At 42.6% G+C, this 24,307-nt stretch overlaps 1 protein-coding gene across 2 annotated transcripts in view; it reads left to right on the top strand.

The window, feature by feature from the left end:
- Positions 1–24,307, top strand: part of ptk2ba (protein tyrosine kinase 2 beta, a) — a 167,384-nt gene that overhangs the window by 99,938 nt on the left and 43,139 nt on the right. For both annotated transcript variants that reach the window (XM_068025927.1, XM_068025926.1), the window contains exons 14-18: positions 405–502; positions 6,069–6,153; positions 9,950–10,050; positions 12,643–12,758; positions 21,778–21,878. In XM_068025927.1, coding sequence (XP_067882028.1) covers positions 405–502; positions 6,069–6,153; positions 9,950–10,050; positions 12,643–12,758; positions 21,778–21,878 — 501 coding nt within the window. The remainder of the gene's footprint in view (positions 1–404; positions 503–6,068; positions 6,154–9,949; positions 10,051–12,642; positions 12,759–21,777; positions 21,879–24,307) is intronic.

Below are 24,307 nucleotides of genomic sequence, written 5' to 3' on the forward strand. Positions count from 1 at the left end.
TGGTGGGTGAAGCTTAGTTTTTTTTGGATGGGTTTCTCTAGTCTGTGAATTCCACCCCTTTATAAACCCTGTAACAAGGTGTTTAATTTCCAAATTGTCGTAGTTCATGTTCACTGCAAATCAGCTATTTACAGACTGAAAGAGTGGAGACAAGGGAAATCTGGAACTTGCAGTGATTTTAGTTTGAAGGTTTGTGGATATCAGTTATAATAATGAGATTATTGTGCCTGTGTGTCAGAATTAAAGGTTTGGTGGTAGATCAATTCAATTCTACTGATATTGGAGGAGGTGAAATTAACTGCCAGCACAGCTTGTGTTAATGATTTGGGTTCCAATGGTGCTGGTTCTGGGGAGTTGGGTTCCAGTGTCACTGTTCTTCTTATTTTTCTTTATTTTTACTGCAGCTCCTCAGAATACAATCTCACGATCTGATGTGGTACTGGGCAGGATTCTGGGAGAAGGATTCTTTGGCATGGTTTATGAAGGAGTTTACAAAACAGCCGTGAGTTATTTTTAAAAAAAAACTTTTTTTTTTGGTTCATTTATTCTCTTTTGAGACACGATCTTTCCTGGCCTTCTGCGTTAGTTAAGAGGTTTGGACATCATAGACTACAAGAAGCATTGTCCTGCACACTCCCTGCCTATGCTGTTTCTGAACCCTCTCTGAGCTGCTGAGTGATGGGGGTTTGACAAAGTGGAGAATTCCATGTTTATGTCAGTGTGGGAGGGCCCAGGCAGCCTGGCCGCTGTGCATTCTTACAATGATTGACCACTTCTTCCCTCTGTGAGATTAAGAAAAAATCCATTCAAATTCTGCAGCCATTTCTTTCCCCACACCTTCTAGGGACTCCACTCAGGAATAGCAGCAGATATGATAATGTGAGATGTTGGTTTCCGTGGTAACTTGCACCTTTTCTCTGAATGAACCCACTTTGACTGCAAGGCCTCGAGCCTCCCTGCTGTATCAGAGGAGTCAGGGCTCAGTCTGTTTATTGCCTCTTCCTCACTAACCCTCCACTCGTCATCTAATGTTCCTGTGTTCAGTTGGCCATTTCCCCTGCACAATGGGTGGAGTTAATTTTATAGGTTTTTAACATTCTTCTGTCTTTTCTTTTGAACTTTGGTCATCATCCACCTCTTGAAATGGAAGATTGCAGCGGGGGTGAGAAGTATAATGTGTAAGAAGAGCAGTCAGTGTTGCAACATGCAAGTGGTGCTGAATGAAAGCAAAATACTGCAGATGCTGGAAATCTGAAATAAAAAAAGAAAGTGCTGGAAATACTCAGCAGGTCTGGCAGCATCTGTGGAGAGAGAAGCAGAGTTAACGTTTCAGGTCAGTGATTCTTCATCAGAACTTTGTCCTTTCTGAACATCAGTTCTGAAGAAGGGTCATTGACCTGAAACGTTAACTCTGTTTCTCTCTCCACAGATGCTGCCAGACCTGCCGAGTATTTCCAGCATTTCTTGTTTTTATTATGCAAGTGGTGCTGATTTACTGAGACACAGATTGAATGTATTACACCCTTGTCTCCTGATGCTGCATGACTAGTTAGTCCTGAAATGTAACTACCACTGCCCTTTATCAGATCATTGAACCTTCTGTCACTTTAGTATGTGCATCTTGGGGATTAGAGATGTTCCACTTACTGTCAGTGATTTGCAGCATTGTGTGCAGGAGTGTCAGCTCAGGAGCAGGCCATTCGGTCCCTCAAGTCTGTTCAGTCCTTCAATTAAATCATGGTTCATTTCTAACTCAAGTCCATTTGTCCACCTTTGCTCCTTATCCCTTGAAACTCTTACCGACCAAATGTTTATTGATCTCAGTCTTAAATGTTTCAAGTTGCCCCTAGTTTTTAGGGGGAGAGAGTTACAGATTTCCAACACCTTTAAACCCTGGCAGGAATTTTGGCTCTAACCCTTTTCTCTGTTTTTTTCTTCCCAGGAGACATTCCAACTGACCCTCATTAAAATCGGCTGCTCCCATTTTCCGCCCTCCTTTTTTCTGCTGTCATCTCCACTTCCTCATTACTGACAGGAAGCTTTAACAGCCGGTTGCTATGTGACACCACTCTGTCCTGCTCCCATCAATGTCCCATTACTAGTTTGTCAATGTCCTGAGGCATTTCCAATTCGACTGTTGGCAGGAGTCCTGTTTCCTTTATGCTAATCAGCTAACCCCAGGTTAACTGACAGGGTCGGGGTTTCTATACAAGGACAAACTAAAAATCCTCTTCATGGTGAATGTGTGATGGCCAACCCTGTCACCCAATTTACCCAAACTTTCTGCTACTGTCTTCACCAAACTGGGTGTGAAAGGCAAGGGAAAACTTTGCCTTTGTGTCTGACTCCCCCCCTTCTGTCTGACCAAACCCCCCCCACCTCTGTCTGACTCCCCCCCCCATCTCTGCCTGAACCTTCCCCTGTCTGACTCCACCCGTCAGACCCCGCCCCCTCTGTCTGAACCCTCCCCCATCTGACTCCCCTACCCACCCCCAATCTGGCTCACCACCACCCCTCCACTACAACACCGACTGACTCCCAGCCTCTCTGACACCTATCCCCTGTCTGACTCCCCAGCAGGATTTTTGAGGCCCGATGGGGGTGGAGCCGGAAGCGGGCATGCTGATAATTTTGCATCACTGGGGGCAGAGGGTTAGCCAGAACCATCCTGCCCCCGAGTCATTTTTGAGAAGGCTGGGCCGGGGGGTTGGATGGGGGTAATTAAGCGGGTCGATTAAAGCAGCTCCCGCGTGCCAGCTGGAATTTTCCAGTCTGCAGGCACGGCCCTGCAATCGAAACAAGGTCATTACAAGGAGGTGGCCTCCAGGCAGGAGACAGCGATATATCTTGCTGGGGCCAATCCTCCTCCCCACTCACACCCACCATGGCCTCAGGCCACAGCTGTGACTGCTCACCGTCCAGTGGAGTGGTTGGCCGTCCAGTGGAAGGTTGGTTATCCAGTGGAGAGTTTGGCAGTCCAGTGGAAGATTTTGGCAGTCCAGTGGAAGGGTTTGGCCATACAGTGGAAGGGTTTGGCCATCCAGTGGAGGGGTTGGCCGTCCATTGGAGGGTTTGGCCTTCCAGTGGAGGGACTGGCCGTCCAGTAGAGGGTTTGGCAGTCCAGTGGAAGATTTTGGCAGTCCAGTGGAAGGGTTTGGCCGTCCATTGGAGGGTTTGGCCGTCCATTGGAGGGTTTGGCCGTCCATTGGAGGGTTTGGCAGTCCAGTGGAAGATTTTGGCAGTCCAGTGGAAGGGTTTGGCCGTACAGTGGAGGGTTTGGCCGTCCGGTGGAGGGTTTGGCCGTCCATTGGAGGGACTGGCCATCCAGTAGAGGGTTTGGCAGTCCAGTGGAAGGTTTTGGCAGTCCAGTGGAGGGTTTGGCCGTCCATTGGAGGGTTTGGCCTTCCAGTGGAGGGACTGGCCGTCCAGTAGAGGGTTTGGCAGTCCAGTGGAAGATTTTGGCAGTCCAGTGGAAGGGTTTGGCCGTCCATTGGAGGGTTTGGCCGTCCAGTGGAGGGTTTGGCCGTACAGTGGAGGGTTTGGTCATGCAGTGAAGGGTTTGGCCGTACACTGGAGGGTTTGGCCATACACTGGAGGGTATGGCCGTACCCTGGAGGGTATGGCCGTACCCTGGAGGGTATGGCCGTGCACTGGAGGGTTTGGCCGTACAGTGGAGGGTTTGGCCGTACAGTGGAAGATTTTGGCAGTCCAGTGGAGGGTTTGGCCATCCAGTGGAGGGTTTGGCCGTACAGTGGAAGATTTTGGCAGTCCAGTGGAGGGTTTGGCCATCCAGTGGAGGGGTTGGCCGTCCATTGGAGGGTTTGGCCTTCCAGTGAAGGGACTGGCCGTCCAGTAGAGGGTTTGGCAGTCCATTGGATTGGAGGGTTTGGCAGTCCAGTGGAAGATTTTGGCAGTCCAGTAGAAGGGTTTGGCCGTACAGTGGAGGGTTTGGCCGTCCGGTGGAGGGTTTGGCCGTCCATTGGAGGGACTGGCCATCCAGTAGAGGGTTTGGCAGTCCAGTGGAAGGTTTTGGCAGTCCACTGGAAGGGTTTGGCAATACAGTGGAGGCTTTGGCCGTCCAGTGGAGGGATTGGCCATCCAGTAGAGGTTTTGGCAGTCCTGTGGAAGGTTTTGGCAGTCCAGTGGAAGGTTTTGGCAGTCCAGTGGAAGGGTTTGGCCGTCCAGTGGAAGGGTTTGGCCGTCCAGTGGAAGGGTTTGGCCGTCCAGTGGAGGGTTTGGCCGTCCAGTGGAGGGTTTGGCCGTACAGTGGAAGGTTTTGGCAGTCCAGTGGAAGGGTTTGGCCGTCCAGTGGAGGGTTTGGCCGTCCAGTGGAGGGTTTGGCCGTCCAGTGGAGGGTTTGGCCGTACAGTGGAGGGTTTGGTCATGCAGTGAAGAGTTTGACCGTACAGTGGAGGGTATGGCCGTACACTGGAGGGTATGGCCGTACACTGGAGGGTATGGCCATCCAGTGGAGGATATGGTTGTACACTGGAGGGTATGGCCGTACAGTGGAGGGTATGGCCGTACGCTGGAGGGTTTGGCCGTCCAGTGTTGGGTTTGGCCGTCCAGTGGAGGGTTTGGTCGTACAGTGGGGGTATGGCCATACACTGGAGGGTTTGGCCGTACAGTGGAGGGTATGGCCGTACACTGGAGGGTTCGGCCGTACAGTGGAGGGTTTTGTCATGCACGATCATGGCCTGGTATCTGTGGCCATTTTTAAATCAATTCTGTTACCTGGTCTTCAATGGGCACCTCCATTGTGAATGGACATCTCCATTGTGAATGGGCACCTCCATTGTGAATGGGCACTTCCATTGTGAATGGGTACCTCCATTGTGAATGGGCACCTCCATTGTGAATGTCCACTCTCTCTCTCTCTGCTGACTTCACAGCTCTCGCCTCGGACAGTGGGGCTGCCAATGTGTCATTGCTGGAGAGCTCCTATTGGCCCTCCAGCCTCAAGAGCCCGTCTGCCGACCTTAATTGGATGGTGAGCACGCTGTCTGGTGTCTAATTGACCTGCTGTTCCTGACACGGTGCAGGGTCAGGACCCACATTTGACCCCAGCAGCCCCAAAAGGAAAATCTAGCACCTCCCCGTCTGACTCACACCTCCCCGTCTGACTCCGCTTCCCCATCTGACTTCCCCCCCCTCCCCGTCTGACTCCCCCTCCCGCACTGTCTCTCCCCCTTCCCGTCTGACTCCCTCTTTCACCACTGTCTGACTCCTCCTCCCCGTCTGACACCCTCTCCCCCACTGTCTGAACCCCCTCCCTGAGTAACTCCCCTCTCCCACTGTCTGACTCCCCCTCCCCCATTGTCTGACTCTCCCTCCCTGTCTGACTCTCCCTCCCCATCTGACTCCCCCTCCCCAACTGTCCGACTTCCCCTCCCTGTCCGACTCACCCTCCCCCACTGTCTGACTCCCCCCTCCCTGTCTGTCTCCCCCTCCCCGTCTGACTCCCCCCTCCCCCATTGTCTGTCTCCCCGCTCCCCATCTGACTCCCCCTTCCCCGACTGAATCCCCTTTCTCCTTTTCTCATAGTTGTCACTAATTTGAACATTGATATTTTCTGTCAACCGAAGGCAAATGATATTTAGGTAAAGAGAGATTGTTTTTAAGTTCATCTAATATTTGCTTTTTTGATAAATTAATGCAATTTAAGAAGAGAACAGGCACTGTACAGGCTCTTTTGCTTCGATTCATCATTTTCCTGTCTGGAAAAATGAATGGGCCAGTTTAAAACCCACCTCTCTCTCACTCTCTCACTCTCTCTCAATTTAATGCACTTTCTGAGTGACAAGTTTCCACAGACAGTTTCTACTGTAAATGTGAATCTAGTCATTTATAATAAAAAATTGATCTAAAAGAGTGACCAAAATAGTGAATACAGGAAGTATGGTTTTGCAGCCAGGAAGTCTTTGCAGATCTAAGATTTTTAGTAAGTTTTTACATAAATAATTTGAGTTTGTTTTGTATTTTGTGAAAATATTAAATGCTTACTATATTCTACAACTTTCACAATCATTAGCTTGCTATCAGTGACCTTGGTATCTTTGTCTTCACAGAAAGGCGAGCAGATTGCTGTAGCAGTTAAGACCTGTAAAACTGAATGCACGTTTGAGGTCAAGGAAAAGTTCTTAGTAGAAGGAAGTAAGACTTGCTTAGCTACGATTTGTACTTGTTGAAACTGGTTGCATTCTTGGCCACCTCTGAGGCTCAGGTTCTTTTTGCTTTGTGCCTGCATCTGTCTGTTTACAGACTAAATAACTGCATTGATTGTTCACTGACACCGTCCAAGCTCAAACAATATAACCCTCACGGTACTGACTCGTGTGCTGCTTACTAAACCATGTGCAAGCTGGAATGTATTAGCTCTTGAACCAGTGGATGAGTTACTGATTGTTACATTCAATCATTTGCATTTATATAGTGCCTTTTACATAATAAAATGTCCCAGGGCACTTCACAGGAGTGAAAATCAGACAACATTTGATACCAGGCCACATAAGGAGATATTAGGTCAGATGACCAAAAGCTTTATCAAAGAGATAGGTTTTAAGGAGTGTCTTAAAAAATGAAAGCAAAGTGAAGAGGCAGAGAGATTTAGGGAGGGAATTCCAGAGCTTAGAGCCCAGGCAGCTGAAGGCACGGCCGCCAATGGTGGAGCGATTAAAATCAGGGATGCTCAAGACACCAGAATTAGAGGAGTGCAGATATCTAGGAGGGATGTGGAGGAAAATAGAGAGATAGGGAGGGGCGAGGCCATGGAGGGATTTGAAATCAAAAATGAGGATTTTAAAAGGGAGGCGTTACTGGACTGTGAGCCAGTGAGCACAGCAGGTGATAGATGAATTGGACTTGGTACATGTTAGGACACAGGCAGCAGAGTATTGGAGGAAAACAAGAAATGCTGGAATCACTCAGCAGGTCTGGCAGCATCTGTGGAAAGAGAAGCAGAGTTAACGTTTCGGGTCAGTGACCCTTCTTCGGAACTGACAAATATTAGAAAAGTCACAGATTATAAACAAGTGAGGTGGGGGTGGGGCAAGAGATAACAAAGGAGAAGGTGCAGATTGGACCAGGCCACATAGCTGACCAAAAGGTCACGGAGCAAAGGCAAACAATATGTTAATGGTGTGTTGAAAGACAAAGCATTAGTACAGATTAGGTGTTAATATACTGAATATTGAACAGCAGCAAGTGCAAACCTGAAGAAAAACAACCTGAAAAAAACAGTGGGTAAGCAAACTGAACAAACTAAGATGAAATGAAATAAATGCAAAAAAAGATTGTAAAAAATGTAAAAAGGAATGTAAAAAAAAGGAAGAAAAAATAACTAAAAATGAAAGTAAAATGGGGGGCTGTCATGCTCTGAAATTATTGAACTCAATGTTCAGTCCGGCAGGCTGTAGTGTGCCTAATCGGTAGATGAGATGCTGTTCCTCGAGCTTGCGTTGATGTATTGGAGGAGCTGGTTTATGGGCAGTAATGCATAAAAGTGGAATGTGGTTGAAGTTACAAACAGACAGATTTGTTAAAGTGACAACTGCAGATCACACCAACTGTGACAACTGCCCACTCACATATTAAAGCCCAATTTAAGGCTTTGACCATGAAAAAGCGTTGATGATTGGCTGTTAAGGATCATTACTTTGAAAATACATCTGAATCGTAATGCTGTCCTCATTTGAACTGCAGTGGGATAGAATCAGTATCATTTTTTTAGAAATTACTACAGTGTGTACCATCTACAAGATGCACTGCAGCAAGGCACAAGTCTCCTTAGACGGCACCTTCCAAACCCGCGACCTCTACCAACTAGAAGGACAAGGGCAGCAAATACATGGGAACACCACCACCTGCAAGCTCCTCTCCAAGTCCCACACCATCCTGACTTGGAACTATATCACCGTTCCTTCACTGTCGCTGGGTCAAAATCCTGGAACTCCCTTCCTAACAGCACTGTGGGTCTACCTACCTCACATGGACTGCAGCGGTTCAAGAAGGCAGCTCACCACCACCTTCTCAAGGGCAATAAGGGATGGGCAATAAATGCTGGCCTGGCCAGTGAAGCCCACATCCCATGAATGATAAATCAGTACTGTGGCTCAATCTTTGCCGCCTGTCCTCTCTGTTTCTCTCTCTCTCTCCGTCTCTTTCTTTGTCTGTCTCTCTGTGTCTCACTCTCAGGGCTGGACTTTATGGGGCCCCCTTGAGGTGGGGTCGGAGGCGGTGGTGCCCATAGAATCGTGATGAGTTGCCGAGTGCCCCGGGATGTGGAGGGCCTGTCACTGCCCTGTCGCCAAGCAGTTATCCCGATGGGCCAACGACAGCCTTCCCCTCCAGAGCCCAGTTGAGGCTCATGTGGTCTATTAACAGCCAATTAAGGGCCTCTTCCCCATGTCGCTGGTATTAACCCAGTGGCAGTGGGGGCCTCTGTCATGTGGGGAGGACGCCTTGTAAAATGAGTCACCCTTCCTGTGGGCTTTGGTTTGGGGCTGGGGGGTGTTGGTGGTGGGTTCCCTTTTCCATGGCGTTCTGTGGCCCACAAAAGGCCCCAGTCAGGAAACAATGCACCTCCCAGGAACCCCTGCCCTCTCTGGACTTTACAACCATCCCCCCACACCCCCTTCACTGGGGCCTTGCGGCCTGGCCCCAGTGACCCCACCTCATTTACCTGAGGTCTGGGGTTCCAGGCCTGGGTCTGAGGCCTCTGCAGTATCGGCAGTGGCCACTGCTCCTAGTGGTGCTACCTTTACTGCTGAACTAGCAGCCCTCTGATTGGCCAGCAGCCTTTGGAGGTGGGATCCCCGATTTTAAAGGGATGAAGATCCCGGCGCCAGAAACTTCGCCCCTGGAGCAATGGCGGATCGCGCCAGGGGCACGAAAAGACCAAGGAAGGGGAAGCCCAGTCTCCTCTATGTCTGTCCCACTCTCTTTGAGGGGGCATTTTATGGAGGTGATGGGTGTCTCGGCCACTTGTGGTAGAGCCAGTGAGAGACCCGTGTTGCCTCTTTTGGGGAAGGCCCACCGGATCCTGAACCAATCAGGCACTTGAGAGGCCACCAGCAGGCCTTTCCTGGGATCAGGACCCCAGGGGTGGGAAGTCCCGCCCACCAACAACTGCTGGCCAATCAGAGGCCGGCAGCTCTTTTGCTTAGCAGCGCCATTGGGGAGGCGGTGGGCACTGCCGGAAGGACATCCCCCAGAGGCCCAGGATCACAGAGTGACCCAGACCAGACCAGAGCTGAGTGATGACAGGAAGGGTTTTGTGTGGTTATGGGGTGAGGGGATGTAGGGGGTTGGCAGCAAAGGCAAAGGAGTGGCTCTCAGTGGGAAACACCCCCTTTCCTGATGCCAGGTCCCTCAATCAGGCAGTGAGATCCTTTGTACATGGGGCTACTCCTGGGAGACCACAAGAAATCTCGCAAGTTTGCATGTTGTACTCCCCATGTGGCGACAGGCCCTCTTGTTACTGAGTACCAGCGGCAGCGGGAAGAGGCCCTTAATTGTGCCTCAATTGTTAGCAGGATGGAAAGGTCATCATGGGCCTTCCTGCCATGGTCTTAATCGAGTGGAGGCGGGAAGTTGGCGGAGTGCCTACCCATCACCATCCTGCCTGATCAAATACCCTCCCAGCCTCCAAACTTGCCATGGGGGAGAGCATAAAATACAACCAGTGTCTATCTCACACTCTCTGTCTGTCTAGCACTGCCTCTCTGTCCCTCTGTCCTCCTTGTTCCTATATGTTGCTCTCTGCCTCACCCTCTCCTCTTTGTGTCTCGGTTTCCACCCAGGTGGCAGTTCTCCTGAAAAGTTGACACTGCCCTTTTCTGTTTACAGATGCTGTAGAGCTGTCATATATTTCTAGCATTTTCTGTTTTTATTTCAAATTTCCAATAGTTTTTCTTCTTTTTATCTGTGCTAAAATGTTTGATTCTTCCAGAAATCATGAGGCCTCTCGACCATCCACACGTTGTAAAGCTGATTGGAATAATTGAAGAGGAACCAGCCTGGCTAATTATGGAGTTGTATAATTATGGAGAGGTAAGAGGTGAACAATATCCTCATGGGAGAGGTGAGAGTAAATGAACACAATAATTTCACAGGATTATAACTGAACAATGTCGTTTAATACCCCAATTCAGATAATGAATTACACTCTACTGCACCCATTGAGGGAGTGCTGCACTGTTGGATGGTCAGTACTGAGGGAGCCCCGTATTGTCCGAGGGTCAGTACTGCAGGAGCCCTGCATTGTCTCAGGGTCACTACTGAGGGCGCCCCACATTGTCTGGTGTGTGTTAATGTAGGTCAGTGAGTACAGGGGTGATAGGGAATGGGACTTGGTGTGTGTTAATGTAGGTCAGTGAGTACAGGGGTGATAGGGGAATGGGACTTGGTGTGTGTTAATGTAGGTCAGTGTGTACAGGGGTGATAGGGAATGGGACTTGGTGTTTGTTAATGTAGGTCAGTGAGTACAGGGGTGATAGGGAATGGGACTTGGTGTGTGTTAATGTAGGTCAGTGAGTACAGGGGTGATAGGGAATGGGACTTGGTGTGTGTTAATGTAGGTCAGTGAGTACAGGGGTGATAGGGAATGGGACTTGGTGTTTGTTAATGTAGGTCAGTGAGTACAGGGGTGATGGGGAATGGGACATGGTGTGTGTTAATGTAGGTCAGTGAGTACAGGGGTGATGGGGAATGGGACATGGTGTGAGTTAATGTAGGTCAGTGAGTACAGGGGTGATAGGGGAACGGGACTTGGTGTGTGTTAATGTAGGTCAGTGAGTACAGGGGTGATAGGGGAACGGGACTTGGTGTGTGTTAATGTAGGTCAGTGTGTACAGGGATGATAGGGAATGGGACTTGGTGTGTGTTAATGTAGGTCAGTGAGTACAGGGGTGATAGGGAACGGGACTTGGTGTGTGTTAATGTAGGTCAGTGAGTACAGGGGTGATAGGGGAATGGGACTCGGTGTGTGTTAATGTAGGTCAGTGAGTACAGGGGTGATGGGGAATGGGACTTGGTGTGTGTTAATGTAGGTCAGTGTGTACAGGGGTGATAGGGAATGGGACTTGGTGTGTGTTAATGTCAGTCAGTGTGTACAGGGGTGATAGGGGAACGGGACTTGGTGTGTGTTAATGTAGGTCAGTGAGTACAGGGGTGATAGGGAACGGGACTTGGTGTGTGTTAATGTCGGTCAGTGAGTACAGGGGTGATAGGGGAATGGGACTTGGTGTGTGTTAATGTAGGTCAGTGAGTACAGGGGGTGATAGGGGAACGGGACTTGGTGTGTGTTAATGTAGGTCAGTGAGTACAGGGGTGATAGGGGAACGGGACTTGGTGTGTGTTAATGTAGGTCAGTGAGTACAGGGGTGATAGGGGAACGGGACTTGGTGTGTGTTAATGTAGGTCAGTGAGTACAGGGGTGATAGGGGAACGGGACTTGGTGTGTGTTAATGTAGGTCAGTAAGTACAGTGGATGATAGGGGAACGGGACTTGGTGTGTGTTAATGTAGGTCAGTGAGTACAGGGGTAATAGGGGAATGGGACTTGGTGTGTGTTAATGTAGGTCAGTGAGTACAGGGGTGATAGGGGAACGGGACTTGGTGTGTGTTAATGTAGGTCAGTGAGTACAGGGGTGATAGGGAATGGGACTTGGTGTTTGTTAATGTAGGTCAGTGAGTACAGGGGTGATGGGGAATGGGACATGGTGTGTGTTAATGTAGGTCAGTGAGTACAGGGGTGATAGGGAATGGGACTTGGTGTTTGTTAATGTAGGTCAGTGAGTACAGGGGTGATAGGGAATGGGACTTGGTGTGTGTTAATGTAGGTCAGTGAGTACAGGGGTGATAGGGGAATGGGACATGGTGTGTGTTAATGTAGGTCAGTGAGTACAGGGGTAATAGGGGAATGGGACTTGGTGTGTGTTAATGTAGGTCAGTGAGTACAGGGGTGATAGGGGAATGGGACTTGGTGTATGATAATGTAGGTCAGTGTGTACAGGGGTGATAGGGGAACGGGACCTGGTGCCAGTTAAGACATGGGCAGCAGAGTTTTGGATGACCTCAAGTTTACGGACAGTAAAATGCGGGAGCTCAGCCAGGAGTGCATTGTATCAACACAGAAACAGGCCATTCAGCCCTTAGCCTCTACATAAACAAATAATTCTAACCACATTTACCCAGTTGTTCCCATATTCCTTCAAACCCCTTTCCTCTATTTTACAAAAAAAGTAACGCCCAGAATGGGAGTGATTTTGGAATGTGTGTTTCTGTTTCATTAATCATTGAACAGCAATGCTGGAATCGGAGTCTCTGTAATTCAAACACATTTACCTCCCCTACTAGAACTCCACTGTTTCACTATCACTACAGTGAGGTCAAATTAATTCCCCCACCCTCTCTTCACCAGGGCACCCCGACAAACACTTCCTCTGTATTATCCTCTCTCACATTGTGTATGTGATACGTCTGCCCCAAAGACTATCAGGCATTGTGACAGGGCTGAGCCCCAGCTGCTCCCACCTGTGTCACAGTCTCTCCCCTTATACAGAATATAATCTCAGCTCTTCCTGTCTGAGCAAAGCTGTGCTGTCACATTGCTGATCACTATGTGTGTGTTTTGTCCATTCAGTTGGAAAGCTACCTGGCAACAAATAAAAACAGTCTGGAGGTGCTGACCCTCATTGATTACTCGTGGCAGGTTTCCAAAGCTCTCGCCTATCTTGAGGGAGTAAAGGTTGTGCATCGGTAAGTCACACATAAATAACTGAGATAACCAGAATATATGTTCAAAGGCTAGGCAAGGAAATGCTGAGGAGAGGGCACAGCCACTGAATGTATAGAAAGATTGGAGTCAGTGATATTCAGCATTTTCGTTACGGCCCATGGAGTGGGTCTGTAAAACACAGGGAACGGGAATCTGGGCAGGATTCACTGGTATCTGGACTCTGCCCAGATTGTGCTTTCCAATTCCATTTGGTCTGAAATCAGAACTCTGGGCACCACTTCTCATGGACGTGACGGTGTCACCGTTCTGGTACTCAGCACCATGCTGCCAATCGGTCTCCAGCGGTAACTGGGCTTGTAGCAAATTGGCAGAAACGGTTGGCAGAGAAAGGTGAGCACCTTTCCCACTGTGTAAAGCAATTTTCTGATTGGCTATAAAGACATTTCACATTACTGCCAAAGACCAATCTCATCCCCATATGAGTCCAGGGCAAATTGTGAAATTGAATTCAGTAAACCCTGGGAAGTTCGAGGATCGAAACTGGAAAATTACCTGGAAAATCTGCTGGATTGCAGCTAAATTACTCAACGAGCCAAATGGACTCCTTCTGTGCTGTAACCATTCTATGTTTGTTGTAAAACCGCAAGTTATGTTCTTCAGGGAGGCAGATCTGCAACTTCAAAACATGCATTGTGTAAGTTGTGCATGAAAAATGTTGCCATGGAAACAGAGCTGAATATGTCACTGAAAGAGATGCTGGGAAAGAGAAATTCTGAGTCTGGTAGTGGAAATCTGGAACTCTGTCTCATAGGATCATAGGAAATAGGAGCAGGAGTAGGCCATTCGGCCCATTGAGCCTGTTCTGCCATTCAAACAGATCATGGCTGATCATCTACCTCCACACCATTTTTCTCCATTATCCTCATATCCGTTGATGTCATTAGTATCCAGATATCTATTGATTTCTGTCTTGAACATGCTCAATGATTGAGCTTCCACAGCCCTCTGAGGTAGAGAATTCCACAGATTCACCACCCTCTGAGTGAAGAAATTCCTCCTCATCTCACTCTTAAATGTCTACCCCTCATTCTGAGACTGTGTCCCCTGGTTCTAGATTCAGCAGCCACTCTCCCCCAGAAAATGTGGATGCTCAGGGTCAATGTGCATTTTTAATGCTGAGATTGATAAACTCTTGTTGGGTAAGGGTGACAAGGGATTTGCATCTGGGTGTTGTGCTGGATACAGATTTACAGATCAGCAATGATCTAATTGAATGATGGAACAGGCTTGAGGGGCTGAATGGCCTCCTCTTTTTCCCAAGCACAGCCTGGTGAATGCTGAGTAACAATTGGAAGTTGTTTCTTTTCTCATTATTGTGTGGATCTGAGTGCTGCTGACACCACATTGCACTGAAGGCATTCGAAGACAGTTCACATTGCATGTTAGATAAAGTCACATTGGAGGACAAACCAGGCAGTCTCTCCTCCTGAAGACAGGTAGTGAAGCAGTTGGGTTTTATCACAAACCACCAGCTTCCATGGCTATTTCCTGATGACAGCAACAAATTTCCAGATTTTCCAAGTTCAGTTTCCCAACACAGTGGCGCAGTGGTTAGCACTGCAGCCTCACAGCTCCAGCGACCCGGGTTCAAATCTGGGTACTGCCTGTGTGGAGTTTGCAAGTTCTCCCTGTGTCTGCGTGGGTTTTCTCCAGGTGCTCCGGTTTCCTCCCACAAGCCAAAAGACTTGCAGGTTGGTAGGTAAATTGGCCATTATAAATTGCCCCTAGTGTAGGTAGGTGGTAGGGAAATATAGGGACAGGTGGGGATGTGGTAGGAATATGGAATTAGTGTAGTATTAGTATAAATGGGTGGTTGATGGTTGGCACAGACTCGGTGGGCCGAAGGGCCTGTTTCAGTGCTGTATCTCTAAACTAAACTAAACTAAACTAAACTTGCCAGAGTGGGAACTCCTGACACCTGGATTACTAATCCAAAACCAGGGTCACAACAGCACAGCACCCAGTTCTGTTAAACTGTGAGGGCAACTCACTGCAGTCACAATGTCTTGGGACACCAGATGTAGAGAAGAAAATATCTTGGCTTTTTTCTCATAGATTGCACCTGGGTCTGAGTTTTGCTGATAATTATTCAGGGACATGCCCAATATAACCCAATATAACCCAATATAACCCAATATAACCCAATATAATCCAATATAACCCAATATAATCCAATATAACCCAATATAACCCAATATAACCCAATATAACCCACTATAATCCAATATAACCCAATATAACCCAATATAATCCAATATAATCCAATATAACCCAATATAATCCAATATAACCCAATATAACCCAATATAATCCAATATAACCCAATATAATCCAATATAACCCAATATAACCCAATATAATCCAATATAACCCAATATAACCCAATATAACCCAATATAATCCAATATAATCCAATATAACCCAATATAACCCAATATAATCCAATATAACCCAATATAACCCAATATAACCCAATATAATCCAATATAACCCAATATAATCCAATATAACCCAATATAATCCAATATAACCCAATATAATCCAATATAACCCAATATAACCCAATATAATCCAATATAACCCAATATAATCCAATATAACCCAATATAACCCAATATAATCCAATATAACCCAATATAATCCAATATAACCCAATATAACCCAATATAACCCACTATAATCCAATATAACCCAATATAACCCAATATAATCCAATATAATCCAATATAACCCAATATAATCCAATATAACCCAATATAACCCAATATAATCCAATATAATCCAATATAACCCAATATAATCCAATATAACCCAATATAATCCAATATAACCCAATATAACCCAATATAATCCAATATAACCCAATATAACCCAATATAACCCAATATAATCCAATATAACCCAATATAACCCAATATAATCCAATATGACCCAATATAACCCAATATAATCCAATATAACCCAATATAACCCAATATAACCCAATATAACCCAATATAATCCAATATGACCCAATATAACCCAATATAATCCAATATAATCCAATATGACCCAATATAACCCAATATAATCCAATATAACCCAATATAACCCAATATAATCCAATATAACCCAATATAACCCAATATAATCCAATATGACCCAATATAACCCAATATGATCCAATATGACCCAATATGACCCAATATAACTCAATATAATCCAATATAACCCAATATAACCCAATATAATCCAATATAACCCAATATAACCCAATATAATCCAATATAACCCAATATAACCCAATATAATCCAATATAACCCAATATAACCCAATATTACCCAATATGACCCAATATGACCCAATATAACCCAATATAATCCAATATAACCCAATATAATCCAATATAACCCAATATAACCCAATATACTCCAATATAACCCAATATAACCCAATATAACCCAATATAATCCAATATAACCCAATATGACCCAATATGACCCAATATAACCCAATATAACCCAATATAATCCAATATGACCCAATATAACCCAATATAACCCAATATAATCCAATATAACCCAATATAATCCAATATGACCCAATATAACCCAATATAATCCAATATAACCCAATATAACCCAATATAATCCAATATAATCCAATATAACCCACTATAATCCAATATAACCCAATATAATCCAATATAACCCAATATAATCCAATATGACCCAATATAACCCAATATAATCCAATATAACCCAATATAACCCAATATAATCCAATATAATCCAATATAACCCAATATAATCCAATATAATCCAATATAACCCAATATAACCCAATATAATCCAATATGACCCAATATGACCCAATATAATCCAATATAACCCAATATAATCCAATATAACCCAATATAACCCAATATAATCCAATATGACCCAATATGACCCAATATGACCCAATATAACTCAATATAATCCAATATAACCCAATATAACCCAATATAATCCAATATGACCCAATATAACCCAATATAATCCAATATAATCCAATATAACCCAATATAACCCAATATAATCCAATATGACCCAATATGACCCAATATGACCCAATATGACCCAATATAACTCAATATAATCCAATATAACCCAATATAACCCAATATAACCCAATATAACCCAATATAATCCAATATAATCCAATATAACCCAATATAACCCAATATTACCCAATATGACCCAATATAACCCAATATAATCCAATATAACCCAATATAATCCAATATAACCCAATATAACCCAATATAATCCAAAATAACCCAATATACTCCAATATAACCCAATATAATCCAATATGACCCAATATAACCCAATATAACCCAATATAATCCAATATAATCCAATATGACCCAATATAACCCAATATAATCCAATATAACCCAATATAATCCAATATAATCCAATATGACCCAATATAACCCAATATAATCCAATATAATCCAATATGACCCAATATAACCCAATATAATCCAATATAACCCAATATCACCCAATATAATCCAATATAACCCAATATAATCCAATATGACCCAATATAACCCAATATAACCCAATATAATCCAATATAATCCAATATGACCCAATATAACCCAATATAATCCAATATAACCCAATATAACCCAATATAACCCAATATAATCCAATATAATCCAATATGACCCAATATAACCCAATATAATCCAATATGACCCAATATAACCCAATATAATCCAATATAACCCAATATAACCCAATATAATCCAAAATAACCCAATATACTCCAATATAACCCAATATAACCCAATATAATCCAATATAACCCAATATAACCCAATATAACCCAATATAATCCAATATAATCCAATATGACCCAATATAATCCAATATACTCCAATATAACCCAATATAACCCAATATAATCCAATATAACCCAATATAACCCAATATAACCCAATATAACCCAATATAATCCAATATGACCCAATATAACCCAATATAATCCAATATAACCCAATATAACCCAATATAACCCAATATAATCCAATATAATCCAATATGACCCAATATAACCCAATATAATCCAATATGACCCAATATAACCCAATATAATCCAATATAACCCAATATAACCCAATATAATCCAAAATAACCCAATATACTCCAATATAACCCAATATAACCCAATATAACCCACTATAATCCAATATAACCCAATATAATCCAATATGACCCAATATAACCCAATATAATCCAATATAACCCAATATAATCCAATATAATCCAATATAACCCAATATAATCCAATATAATCCAATATAACCCAATATAACCCAATATAATCCAATATAATCCAATATAATCCAATATAACCCAATATAATCCAATATAATCCAATATAACCCAATATAATCCAATATAACCCAATATAACCCAATATAATCCAATATAATCCAATATAATCCAATATAATCCAATATAATCCAATATAACCCAATATAATCCAATATAATCCAATATAACCCAATATAACCCAATATAATCCAATATAATCCAATATAACCCAATATAACCCAATATAACCCAATATAATCCAATATAACCCAATATAACTCAATATAACCCAATATAACCCAATATAACCCAATATAATCCAATATAATCCAATATAACCCAATATAACCCAATATAATCCAATATAACCCAATATAACTCAATATAATCCAATATAACCCAATATAATCCAATATAACCCAATATAACTCAATATAACCCAATATAACCCAATATAACCCAATATAACTCAATATAATCCAATATAACCCAATATAATCCAATATAACCCAATATAACTCAATATAATCCAATATAACCCAATATAACTCAATATAACCCAATATAACCCAATATAACCCAATATAATCCAATATAATCCAATATAACCCAATATAACCCAATATAATCCAATATAACCCAATATAACCCAATATAATCCAATATAACCCAATATAATCCAATATAACCCAATATAATCCAATATAATCCAATATAACCCAATATAACTCAATATAATCCAATATAACCCAATATAATCCAATATAACCCAATATAACTCAATATAATCCAATATAACCCAATATAACTCAATATAACCCAATATAACCCAATATAACCCAATATAATCCAATATAATCCAATATAACCCAATATAACCCAATATAATCCAATATAACCCAATATAACCCAATATAATCCAATATAATCCAATATAACCCAATATAACCCAATATAACCCAATATAATCCAATATAACCCAATATAACTCAATATAACCCAATATAATCCAATATAACCCAATATAACCCAATATAACCCAATATAATCCAATATAACCCAATATAACCCAATATAATCCAATATAATCCAATATAACCCAATATAACCCAATATAACCCAATATAACCCAATATAATCCAATATAATCCAATATAACCCAATATAACCCAATATAACCCAATATAATCCAATATAACCCAATATAACTCAATATAACCCAATATAATCCAATATAACCCAATATAACCCAATATAACCCAATATAATCCAATATAACCCAATATAACCCAATATAATCCAATATAATCCAATATAACCCAATATAACCCAATATAACCCAATATAATCCAATATAACCCAATATAACCCAATATAATCCAATATAACCCAATATAACCCAATATAATCCAATATAATCCAATATAACCCAATATAACCCAATATAATCCAATATAACCCAATATAACCCAATATAATCCAATATAATCCAATATAACCCAATATAACCCAATATAATCCAATATAACCCAATATAACCCAATATAATCCAATATAATCCAATATAACCCAATATAACCCAATATAACCCAATATAATCCAATATAACCCAATATAACCCAATATAATCCAATATAATCCAATATAACCCAATATAACCCAATATAACCCAATATAATCCAATATAACCCAATATAACCCAATATAACCCAATATAATCCAATATAATCCAATATAATCCAATATAATCCAATATAACCCAATATAACCCAATATAACCCAATATAATCCAATATAACCCAATATAACCCAATATAACCCAATATAATCCAATATAACCCAATATAACCCAATATAACCCAATATAATCCAATATAATCCAATATAACCCAATATAACCCAATATAATCCAATATAACCCAATATAACCCAATATAACCCAATATAATCCAATATAATCCAATATAACCCAATATAACCCAATATAATCCAATATAACCCAATATAATCCAATATAACCCAATATAACCCAATATAACCCAATATAATCCAATATAACCCAATATAATCCAATATAACCCAATATAACCCAATATAATCCAATATAATCCAATATAACCCAATATAACCCAATATAATCCAATATAACCCAATATAACCCAATATAACCCAATATAATCCAATATAACCCAATATAATCCAATATAACCCAATATAACCCAATATAACCCAATATAACCCAATATAACCCAATATAATCCAATATAACCCAATATAACCCAATATAACCCAATATAATCCAATATAACCCAATATAACCCAATATAACCCAATATAATCCAATATAATCCAATATAACCCAATATAACCCAATATAATCCAATATAATCCAATATAACCCAATATAACCCAATATAACCCAATATAATCCAATATAACCCAATATAACCCAATATAACCCAATATAATCCAATATAACCCAATATAACCCAATATAACCCAATATAATCCAATATAATCCAATATAACCCAATATAATCCAATATAATCCAATATAACCCAATATAACCCAATATAACCCAATATAATCCAATATAACCCAATATAACCCAATATAATCCAATATAATCCAATATAACCCAATATAACCCAATATAACCCAATATAATCCAATATAACCCAATATAACCCAATATAACCCAATATAATCCAATATAATCCAATATAATCCAATATAACCCAATATAATCCAATATAACCCAATATAACCCAATATAATCCAATATAACCCAATATAACCCAATATAATCCAATATAATCCAATATAACCCAATATAACCCAATATAACCCAATATAATCCAATATAACCCAATATAACCCAATATAATCCAATATAATCCAATATAACCCAATATAACCCAATATAACCCAATATAATCCAATATAACCCAATATAACCCAATATAACCCAATATAATCCAATATAATCCAATATAATCCAATATAACCCAATATAATCCAATATAATCCAATATAACCCAATATAATCCAATATAACCCAATATAACCCAATATAACCCAATATAATCCAATATAACCCAATATAACCCAATATAATCCAATATAATCCAATATAACCCAATATAACCCAATATAACCCAATATAATCCAATATAACCCAATATAACCCAATATAACCCAATATAATCCAATATAATCCAATATAATCCAATATAACCCAATATAATCCAATATAACCCAATATAACCCAATATAACCCAATATAATCCAATATAATCCAATATAACCCAATATAATCCAATATAATCCAATATAACCCAATATAATCCAATATAATCCAATATAATCCAATATAACATTACATCTTGCGTTTGCTGTAAACTATCCTCACAAAGTCTTATTGCATCTACAAACACAAATGGTTTGGTATATCTAAGAAATGGGAGGATTCAATGAAGTGATTGTTGTCTCTCTCTTGATATTTATCCTCTCACTGACTTTATGTCTTTTCCTCTTTTCATTCACCTCATTCTTCCTCTCAATTTCTCTCTGTCCATTTTTCTCTCTATCTCTGACCATCTATCCCTCCTCATTCCCCCACTCAGGGACATAGCAGTGAGGAATGTTCTTGTTGCTGCTCATAATTGCGTGAAGCTGGGCGATTTTGGTCTCTCACGTTACATAGAAGAGGATAATTACTACAAAGGTAGGACACAAGCTTTGAATCACTCAGCACTTACAACCTCCTGATATCCTGCTGCTGTCCTTTGAGCGTTAAGAGGATCTGTGAACTATGAGGATGCCAGCAATCGTGCTTGTGATTTCAACTGGTAGCACTCTCACTTCTGAGTCAGAAGGTTTGGAGGTCAACTTCCACTCCAAGGCTTGTACATATAATCCAGGCTGACACTGCTGTACTGAGGGAGTGCTGTGTGTACTATCAGTTTGGAAACCAAGGCCCATCTGCTCCTCAGGGACATATAAAAGGTCCCATGGCACCACCTCGAAGTAGAGCAGGAGAGTTCTTCCCAGAGTTCTGCAAACATCATCATTAAAACAGATTATCTGTACCTTATTTTATTACTGTTCGTGGGATCTTGCTGTGCACAAATTGTCTGCAAATTGATACATTTCCTCCATTACAACAGTGGCTGTACTTCAAAAGTACTTCATTGGCTGTAAAGCTCTTTCAGATGTCCTGAGTTGGTGAAAAATTGCAACTTATTAAAATGTATGGGAGTAATTTCAGCCTTTAATAAAAAAGGGGGCATTTTTATTTTTAGTTATTTTTCTTTTTTCTTTGTTTATTTTCTTTTAGTTTGTTTCATCATTCATTTTTTTACCATGTTCCTACACACTGTTTTTTCATGTTTGTGCTTTGGGCCAGGGCTGTTCATTTTTCCGTCCATTAACACCCCCACTGTACTAACACTTTGTCTTTCAGCAGGAGATCCAGTGGAGGAAAAGCAGAAACTTCTACCAGTCAACCTGCACATCGAGTGACCTCTGCCTATCCAAGGACAGAGCATCAAAATAGCAGAAACAGTGAATAGCCTCCCCCAGTGCCCTGTGTTACTGATATCTCTACTGATGTTAATCCAGCTCCCTCACACTGTCACTCAGTAACCCCTCACCCCCCCAGTGCCCTGTGTTTCTGACTGTATCTCTACTGATGTTAATCCAGCTCCCTCACACTGTCACTCAGTAACCCCTCACCCCCCCAGTGCCCTGTGTTTCTGACTGTATCTCTACTGATGTTAATCCAGCTCCCTCACACTGTCACTCAGTAACCCCTCTCCCCCCAGTGCCCTGTGTTACTGATATCTCTACTGATGTTAATCCAGCTCCCTCACACTGTCACTCAGTAACCCCTCTCCCCCCAGCGCCCTGTGTTACTGACTGTATCTCTACTGATATTAATCCAGCTCCCTCACACTGTCACTCAGCAACCCCTCTCCCCCCAGTGCCCTGTGTTACTGACCGTATCTCTACTGATGTTAATCCAGCTCCCTCACACTGTCACTCAGTAACCCCTCTCCCCCCAGCGCCCTGTGTTACTGACTGTATCTCTACTGATGTTAATCCAGCTCCCTCACACTGTCACTCAGTAACCCCTCTCCCCCCAGCGCCCTGTGTTACTGACTGTATCTCTACTGATGTTAATCCAGCTCCCTCACGCTGTCACTCAGTAACCCCTCTCCCCCCAGCGCCCTGTGTTACTGACTGTATCTCTACTGATGTTGATCCAGCTCCCTCACACTCACTCAGTAACCCCTCTCCCCCAGCGCTCTGTGTTACTGACTGTATCTCTATTGATGTTGATCCAGCTCCCTCACACTGTCACTCAGTAACCCCTCTCCCCCCAGCTCCCTGTGTGACTGACTGTATCTCTACTGATGTTGATCCAGCTCCCTCACACTCACTCAGTCACCCCTCTCCCCCCAGCGCCCTGTGTTACTGACTGTATCTCTACTGATGTTGATCCAGCTCCCTCACACTGTCACTCAGTAACCCCTCTCCCCCCAGCGCCCTGTGTTACTGACTGTATCTCTACTGATGTTGATCCAGCTCCCTCACACTGTCACTCAGTAACCCCTCTCCCCCCAGCGCCCTGTGTTACTGACTGTATCTCTACTGATGTTAATCCAGCTCCCTCACGCTGTCACTCAGTAACCCCTCTCCCCCCAGCGCCCTGTGTTACTGACTGTATCTCTACTGATGTTGATCCAGCTCCCTCACACTCACTCAGTAACCCCTCTCCCCCAGCGCTCTGTGTTACTGACTGTATCTCTATTGATGTTGATCCAGCTCCCTCACACTGTCACTCAGTAACCCCTCTCCCCCCAGCTCCCTGTGTGACTGACTGTATCTCTACTGATGTTGATCCAGCTCCCTCACACTCACTCAGTCACCCCTCTCCCCCCAGCGCCCTGTGTTACTGACTGTATCTCTACTGATGTTGATCCAGCTCCCTCACACTGTCACTCAGTAACCCCTCTCCCCCCAGCGCCCTGTGTTACTGACTGTATCTCTACTGATGTTGATCCAGCTCCCTCACACTGTCACTCAGTAACCCCTCTCCCCCCAGCGCCCTGTGTTACTGACTGTATCTCTACTGATGTTAATCCAGCTCCC

Source organism: Heterodontus francisci, unplaced genomic scaffold (assembly GCF_036365525.1).
Source record: "Heterodontus francisci isolate sHetFra1 unplaced genomic scaffold, sHetFra1.hap1 HAP1_SCAFFOLD_766, whole genome shotgun sequence".
NCBI lineage: Eukaryota > Metazoa > Chordata > Chondrichthyes > Heterodontiformes > Heterodontidae > Heterodontus > Heterodontus francisci.